The sequence below is a fragment of the Sinocyclocheilus rhinocerous genome, unplaced genomic scaffold (genome assembly GCF_001515625.1).
Source record: "Sinocyclocheilus rhinocerous isolate Xijiao unplaced genomic scaffold, SAMN03320098_v1.1 scaffold1295, whole genome shotgun sequence".
Classification (NCBI taxonomy): Eukaryota; Metazoa; Chordata; class Actinopteri; order Cypriniformes; family Cyprinidae; genus Sinocyclocheilus; species Sinocyclocheilus rhinocerous.
The window spans coordinates 638,531-647,683 of NW_015660499.1; the positions used below are offsets into that span (position 1 = coordinate 638,531).

At 34.5% G+C, this 9,153-nt stretch overlaps 2 protein-coding genes across 2 annotated transcripts in view; one reads left to right on the forward strand and one right to left on the reverse strand.

Annotated features, from left to right (window-relative positions):
* Positions 1-999, reverse strand: part of LOC107725112 (glial cell line-derived neurotrophic factor-like) — a 4,495-nt gene extending 3,496 nt beyond the window's left edge. The window contains exon 1 of the mRNA XM_016534264.1: positions 699-999. The gene's annotated coding sequence lies outside the window, so the exon portion shown is untranslated. The remainder of the gene's footprint in view (positions 1-698) is intronic.
* Positions 1,000-8,530: 7,531 nt separating this feature from the next.
* Positions 8,531-9,153, forward strand: part of LOC107725080 (pikachurin-like) — a 25,286-nt gene continuing 24,663 nt past the window's right edge. Inside the window, exons 1-3 of the mRNA XM_016534221.1 lie at positions 8,531-8,602; positions 8,857-8,883; positions 8,968-9,037. Of these exons, the coding sequence (XP_016389707.1) occupies positions 8,531-8,602; positions 8,857-8,883; positions 8,968-9,037 (169 nt within the window). The remainder of the gene's footprint in view (positions 8,603-8,856; positions 8,884-8,967; positions 9,038-9,153) is intronic.

The window sequence follows — 9,153 nt, forward strand, 5'->3', positions numbered from 1 at the left end:
TTATTATGTATATGTAAATACAAACACATGCATGTATATATTTAAGAAAAATGTTATGTTTATATATTAAATATATTTATATATACGGTAATAATATAAATATATATGTATATACATGTAAATATTTCCAAAATATATACTGTGTGTATTTATATATACATAATAAATAAACACAGTACACACGAATATATATTATGTAAACCAAACTTTTATTTTGGATGCGATTAATCGCGATTAATCGTTTGACAGCACTAATTCTAATTATTATATAGCCCAGAACAATTTAAAAGTACATCTAGCCATTTGCTACTATGAAAAAGGCACTTTCTAATTTATGTTTGTCATAATAATAATAACTGTAATAATAATATTAACCAACTTCATATAGAATTATTAGCCTATTATTTTGTTAAAACAATTTAAAAGTAATTTTTAGTTTCCAAAAAAATATACTAGCCACTTGCTCCTGTGAAAAAATGCACTTTCTAAATTCTGTTAATAACAATAATAATAATAAACCAACTAAATATAGCATTATCAGTAGTAGTAGAAATAGAAGAAGAATAGCCTATAGCCCAAATACAATTTAAAAATAAAACTTTTACAAATAACCACAACTAGCCACTCATGCTGACAAAAAAAATAGTTTGCAATAATGATTATTATTGATTCTGTAATAAACTGATGATCACACTCACCTGAGCTCAGCTCTGTATATCCAGCCATCAGCACCGATGATCACAGAGCTAAAGGTGCTTTCCGAAAACATTTATCAAATAAAAACCGTGAATATTATATTTCCTTTCATCTGACTCTGCTGTTCTTCTGTCAGGGATCCACGCTCACAAACTACATCAGCCTGTTCGTGAAGGCAGTTTCACACGCAGAAATATGATCCAAAATGTAGTATTCTTGCAATACATCCACTTCTATGATCAGATTCGTAGTTTATGGTTTGTAATTTCATTGAGTGTTGATTCAGGTCCAGTCAGCGCGAGTCCAGTTCATTCTCGCTTCAGCTCTGAGGTGATGTGAAGTGCGCGTGGCGTGAACCGTTCGCGCTATTAAAACACGTGACCTCATCAACAAAGCAAACCGACACCTGGATGTTATTTAAACGTGAAAAAAATCGCTAAACATAAAATATGCAGTATCTCTTTGAAGAACTTGTCCATCTCTCAAATAAATTATTTTATTAGTAGTATTGAAGTTACCGTTCGTCTTGTCTTTCGTGCTGAAGACGTAAAATACAATAGGGCCTATCTGTATATCCATGATGAAGCAACTGTATTAGAATTCCCATTTGCTGTTTTTCATAGTTGTTTGGCAAAAAATATTAATAGTAAAATAATAACCTGTTGCTGAATGGATTTCCAGCGCTCATGTGAATGACAAACACTCCCTCTACAGGGCTTCGTTATTAGTTATTATACTGATCTCGACCTGCTTTGACAAAATAAATTTAAAGAATTTATGTAAAATATTTAGAATAGTTTTAAAATATTTAACAATTGTTAAAATATGTTTATATTGAAAACTTTGAAAATAACTTCTTGAGGTAAAAACGAGGCTATTTTACATCTGAATTAAAATTTGATTACAACAGACGCTAATTTATAAAACGTATCATCTGAATCAATCTCGTTTAATCTGAACTGTAACATTTGCTTACCTAAAATATAATACCTGAAATATAATGTCTGAGCAGATGAAGAGCTCGAAACAAACTTTTTTCATTACATCCTGGTCCTACAAAGATTGATTGATTGATGTTTAATATTTTGATTGATTGATGTTTAAAATGTTTGCTGTTTAATATTTTCCTTTTTACCTTTTTGAGTTAAAATGCTTAAAATGCCGTGGAGGTGGATAGTTATAACATAAGTTTAAACAATTAATTTGATTAATAAAATAAATGCATGCTCAATATTTCAACTGAAATGCATGTTTTCTTTAGTGTTACAACCAACCCCACATCAACAGCATCAAGTTACACTTTTTAAGTTGTACATTTTAAAACAACTTGATCAATTTGGCAAAATTATATTAATGTTTTAGATTAAAAAAAAACACAAAGTTATACAGATGATAAAGCAATTAGTGTTACAAACATCTCCCCATATTTAAGTTTTAGAAAAGATTGTTTAGAAGCCTTGTAGAAACTGTGGAGACAGCAACTGCATCTGGACTGAGAAAGTTGGTGTGTCTGATGTTGTGTAAAGCCTGTATCATTTTCCTTTCATGTCTGAGAAAACCGTTGCCGTCAGGTTTCTCACTGTTAACTTTTTGGTGCTTTTTTCTTACCTGGTTTTTCTTTTGGCTATGTTTTACATTATGCACCATATAATGATTTTTTTTTTTTGATAGCATATGAAACGGTACACATTGTGCAACTAAATATAGTGTGCTACATTGTTGTCACATGACCTCTTTATGTGTATATTTATTTCTTTAGTGGCATCATGTCGGAAGTTAAAATGGTTATTTTTTTATTTTTAGTCTACTTTTGCGCAAAATCATCTTGGCAGTCAGATCAAACTGTGAGAAGCAGAATATATATATATATATATATATTATTTTTTTTTCTTTAAATGCAGCTGATATTAGTAGTTTATTCATCACTCTGCATATGTAATAGTTAAGCTGTTAAAGTTCACAATTAAACAGTATTCTCAGTTCACTTTATTGTGCTGAGATGACTACCATAACATCCTGTATCTGCTTTCATATTGAAGAACTTTTGAAATAAAGATTGCCAACAGCTTGTCTGTGGTCTTAATGAAATATTTCTCTGAAATATTCAGTCTGAAATATTTTTCAACAACTATAGTGAAAACTGAATCGAACTGACTGCAAAAACATGTTAATTACAAATTATATTATCAGTGTAATACTGCGTACTGTATTGCATTAAAATTAAAATATTTGATAAATGAATATGCTGCAAAATGTATATTTTAAAATAATAATAATACATAGACTTTCTAGTATTTGGCTTTTGTTTTTTAACCGTATAACCGTAGCTGACATGAACAAAAGCTGATTAATATATTCAAAAAAAATAAAAAAATAAAAAAATAAAAAAATATATATATATATAAAACTCTATTTATCAACCCTGTTACCATCATCATAATTCAACTTATTAATGTGCAATGTACAATGTGCATTTTTATGATGTACAATTCCATAAAAATAAATAAATAAATAATAATAATAATAATAAACTCACCATTTTGTCAACGTCTGTCTTTTTACTGTAGCCTATATTTTGTTCTGATTATCTGTAGAGGATCTTATGTAGTCAGTCCTATTATGATTTTGTACAATAAACACTGTTACATAGAGCCTGACTCCCTCTACCGGTCAACAGTTTGAAGTGCAGTACCTTACTTATTTTACTTTACTTATTACATTATTTATCTGTTGTTATCACCAATTTAAACCGCTAGAGGCCACTCTATAACAACTATCAGTTTCATCATGCAACTTTTTTCCTCTGATGTAATTTCCAGTTAATGTTGTTAATAATATAATATAATATAATATAATATAATATAATATAATATATCTCTCCAGCAGAGTTTGGGGTTTTTCTGGAGTAATGAATCAATCTCAAAGTGTGTGTGTGTGTGTGTGTGTGTGTGTGTGTGTGTGTTAGACTCGCCTTGATTTAATTTTGGGGAATTTGTAGCCCATTTGATTCCAAATTGCTATGAATTCAAATCTATGTAATTACGCTGAATGTTGTCACTAATTAGGCTGGTTAATTATCAAACTTAATTCAGATCTCCTTTGATTAGCCTATAGTAGGGAAACCAATGCAGATAATGCAGTGATGATTTTTTTTTTTTTTTGATGCAAACATTCAATTTTATGAAAGAAAAGATTGCTTTGAATCTGACAGCTTATGAATTCCTCAATTTCCGGTAGAATAGAGCTGGAGATTCCTCATATCCTCAAGGAGAACTCAAAGAAGAGAAGACATGAAAATGACAGGACAGCTGTAGAAAAGGGGGGAAATTAGTATCTATCTATCTATCTATCTATCTATCTAATTAGCCCATAATAGACCCTAATCAGGTTATACCATTTTTAATTTAACGCGAATGAAAACGAGGCTGTGAGGGACAGACTTGCAATTTCTGTTGTATAAAGATCCTCAATCAATCAAAAAAAAAAATGTCTAGGCTATAGCATTTTCGTCTGAATTTTTTTCTCAGAAAGACGTTTCGTCTGCTGAACAACGGTAGGCTACACTGTACTTCAGTCCATCACAGCCTCGTTTTCATTCCTGTCAAAAACATAATAAGGTCTATAAGTAATTTAGTGTAACTTCTGGTTATTCACATTTACTACCCGCCATAAAGTAGGCATATTAACTAAGAATGCCCATTCATCTCCCTCCTCTACCTCTCGAACTTTCCACCCAATCATCCTTCAGTCTGTGCTGTAGTATTTCATCGACCCGTGTTGCTATATTGGTCAGAGTTACTGAAGCGAGCTCAAGTGGCCATCTGTGTAGATTAGACCATTATCCTCTTAACTCCGAGTGTCTCTGTCTTCTCTCCTCACCGCTTCGCTCAAAAACGCTCTCAAATAAGAAGAAACTTTAAGTCTGGGGCTGATTCGCGGACTTTGGACAGCTGCTCTGGCGCTCCGTGGATGCTGAAGTTCTCCAGAGTTGATCGCGGGTGTCTGGGCTCCTGTGGGGCCGCACATGAGGAGCGTGTCTGATCTGCAGCAGACAGTAATCGCATCAGACCGGCTTCGCCGTGCATACAAAGACCTGCAACAGTCTGGATCGAAAAAACGCCGTTTTTTGTTCTTAAGGAGTTTAAAATGAGGAAGAACTGCATTTGAAACTCAGATCGGGATCTCAGAAGCATAAAGGATTGAAAATGCGCCTCCAGGAGAGAGTGATAGTGCTTCTTGCAGTGGTGTGGATGTGTAATTTCGCTCTTTGCGCAAGAAAGTCTAGTGCGCGCAAGTCAGGTGAGTGTCATTTTCATTGCTCATCTTCTTTTGTCAAAACGCAGTTGTTCTGATTATTTGGGTATGCATACAGTGACCTCGACAAACTAGACACACGTGAGCATGTCTGAATGTCATTGCATTATATACAAAATAGCAAACTGAGTAACATTTTTATTTTTTCATCTTAACTTGTGTTTTAATCAGCTGGTGTTTGGTGATTTTTGGGTGATGCATAAAGTCATTTCTCCCTGACTTCACATTTTTGAACTGTTTAGCTTTATCATGCAAGCATGCCTTTTTTTTGTAGCATGTTATCCATCTTTAAAATCAATGATATTTATGTTGTTTTTTTTTACCTAATGTAATGACATTCACACATTGTTAAGCATGCATTTGGTTTCTAAATACTTTTTGGAGCCTCTCTATGTGCCATAATCCACTTGATGCATGCAGGATGAATTTTCAGGCTATTCCGATGGATGGATGTACAGGTGATTTGTCACAGAGACATCTGGGGTCGCAGTCATACGGCAGGGTCAGCACTGTATGGCACGTCCGTATACCCTCCGGACAATCTCATGCCCAATGCCCATGGCCAACAATTTAGAGTAATGAAAACCATCAGTCATTTCAGATAAACAAGCCCTCTGATAACTGACACTTCAGACGAAATGCTGCAAATTGGTGCTTGTCCCTCTGGTACCCTTGGGTATATGGGAATACTTAACCTTAATGCGCTTTTTAGTGGTATAGCCAAGGAACTGGGAGTGAGATTTACTTCGGTGGTCTTGATTTATTGAAAGACTAACAAATTCAAGCATATAGAAGTTACATATACACTTGAATCTGTTAGTATAGACAGGTTTGGGCCAGATCATGTTAGATCTTGAGGTTACTGCCCAACCTCTTTCTTTTATGAAAGTGGAAGGATTGAAAGTGCAGAAGTGGTTCTTGCTGGACTATTTGAAGTTGGTCTGGGTAAATGTAATTTCCTTAAGTTTGATTGCATCATCTGTTGGAAAAGATATTTGCCCGGAGCCTTTTCGCTTTAGTTTGTATTGACTCAGAGTTGTTAATGAAAATTAGACATTTTTGGTCTGAAGGCTCTTTTAAAAGTTTTCTTACCGTCACACACACTTAAACATCAATTCCAATTTTGTTGCTCAGTTTTCTGTTGCCTAAAAATCCATACTTTAATGATCGCTACATCTTTCTGGGTTGCTCTCAAATTAAAGATGCTGTTAAATCAAATCTGGTGTATTGTGGCTTTAGTTTGTGTCTGTTAGCTTTGGGTCCATCTATATATGCTTGTGTGCTGCTCAAAGTTGACAAAACAATATATATATATTAAAAAAAGAATATCTCTCTCCATAGTAGGAGCTGCTTCTGGCTAGCAATTGAAAGCTGTAAATCATGGGCTGTTCAGAAAATGCAGTAAATATGTATTGTCCACACTGTTTAAATTTTCTAGTATGCATACAGTAAAATATTAAGTGAGCTACTGCATTTTCCAAAATATGTAGCAACAAAGTATGTTGCATGAAATACCGAGTCAGTGCAATGCTTTCGACTTTCCATGTTGGTCTGTCACATTTGTTAGGACTCATTATTTGACTTATAGTGCAGCCTGTTTTGATTTTTGAGCTCAATAACACATGCTTTGTTTGCATGTTTTCAAATTAGTTTCAGTTCAGATTGGTTTGTTGGTTTATTTTCAGAAGGCATCATTTTAATTGCGCCACTAAAACGCCTGCAACTCGCAAGATCACATGGAACGTACATCATCAAAGAGTGTATTAGTCATACTCAGTCAAATTACTTGATATCTCTAATGACTATACAAACCTTTAAAGTAAATGTTTTGATGTGTGTTTATTTTGAGAGAAAGCAAATGATCTGAAAGGAGAGAGAGAGAGAGGTGTGTTTGGAATAAATCCATCTTTAATGCAAGCTTTGTGAATGTGTCAGGATGAGATGATGATGATGGGCTAACGGAATGGAAACCGTAGATGCAATATTCCTATATCTGTGTTGGTAGATGAAACCAATATAAGAGCAAGTTTTGTCTTTGAACTTGCAGTAGCAGTGGCTGCATGTTTCACTGGCCATCAGGAAAGATGATCGTGCTGTTGTCTTCCTGTGACGAGAGCTGCAGCGACATTCACACACACTGAACTGTCCATCAGCGCTGTAGGCATCAACTTTTCACTCTGAGAGAGAGATTTTAGGAATGACCTTGTCCACACGCATCATCTGAAATGCATCTAAAATGAGTCTGGTTTTCTTTAGATGTTTCTTTATTTTGTTCTTTCTTGTTATCATGACCTTTCAAATAGGAATAGTTCATCCAAAAAAGAAAATAAGCTGAAAATGTATTCAACCTCAGGCCGTAGATGTAGATGAGTTTGTTTCTTCATCAGATTTGGAGAAATGTAGCATTACATCACTTGATCCTTTGCAGTGAATGGGTGCCGTCAGAATGCGTCTCATAAAGCGAAAAGCTACACATTTGTAAGAAACAAATCCATCCTTAATACATTTGAACTTCAGACCGCCACTTCTGGCTAAATGTGACCCTGGACCACAAAACCAGTCATAAGGGTAAATTTTGATAATCCATAATAAAGCTTCCTCCAGTGAAAAAGTCCATCGCACATCAAAATCCACCTACATACTTGTTTAGAACTATTTTGGACTGTTTATAAATGGAGCTTGATCTGTGCATATTTCTCTCCTGATTCAGACCAGATGCCTTTTCATTGGAAGAAGCAAAATTATTGATAGAGGGTTTTCACAGTGCCATATAAGAACCATTTTAGGTTCAAACATTTTTTTTTTCCTTAGTGTGAAGAACATTTTAATATTATAAAGAAACCTTTTACCCTCTTTTTGTCCAATAGAAAGGTTCTATGGATGTTAAAGATTCTTCATGAAATCATAGATTCCAAGAAAGCACCTTTGTTCCTAAGAGTTTACTGTACATAAACAAATGAATGCTAAAATGTTGATTTTGTTTCCTGTTGTTGCTGTCAGAGAGGTTAAGTCCACCGCTGGACATTCAGCTGGAGACGGTGAACTGCACTGCATTCAGTGTCCGGTATGGTTTTGATATTTATATGAGTTCACCATCAGGTCCAGTCATACTGAAGTTCCATTCGTTGCCACTAGTGGCGCAGAAATGGCACACTTCTTTAATTACAGACAGAAGTGTTTACTAATTGACCTACTGTACATGTGTGAAGAAGTGAAGTGCTTTGGGTTTTCCCTCTTTATTTGTATTTGTATTCATCCTATTCATCTCTGGTTGCTTGTTAGGTTACTAAGAATCTCTGTGTTAACATGTTAATGCTGTTATGGTTGCTTATGGGATAAAATCCATCAGGTATCTTTCTGTTGCCAGATTGTAATTACAAGGCTCTCTTATTTTTGCTCAGATTTCCACACTAGTGCTGTATAGATGTAACTGCAGGAATGATTTGACAATGATGGGCCATTCTACATGGTGTTCATGTAAATATGTATTTATTTTATTGACCAGGTGTTTTACACGGAGATGAGGAATAATCGCCCGACTAGCAGTGCTGTTGCCCTGGAAGTCCCATTGAGTTTGGAAATGCTCACAACTGTATGTCCCATCGCTTTAAGATTATTATTGTTATTATTATTATTATTATTATTATTATTAATAATAATAATAAATTGTTGTATAATATAAATGTGTGTGTGTGTTAGTGTGTATATGCATAAATAATAATAAATAATACATAGAATAATAAACTATGAATTGTCAGAGTATAGTGATTGCGAGGCTTCAGTGTAACTTTACCACAGTTGAAATGAACAATTTGACTTCAGCAGAAATGTTGTTTCATCTTACAGGGACAGTTTGACGGCCAAGCCAGCTTTGTGAGTGGATGTTCAGTATCTGTTTCTCTGTTAGTGCCATATGGTGCTGTCTTGCATGCTAAGCTGTTCCCGTGTGTCTGTTAGGATGTGGTGATCGGGAACCTGAAGGTGGCCACGCAGTACCGTGTCAGTGTGGGGGCGTACGGCTGGGCAGGTTTAACTGTTAAAAAAAAAAAAATCGGTGCCTCTCTGCTAATTGCATAACATATTGATTGTTTGATTCAATTCAATTCAAGTTTATTTGTATAGCGCTTTTTACGATACAAATCG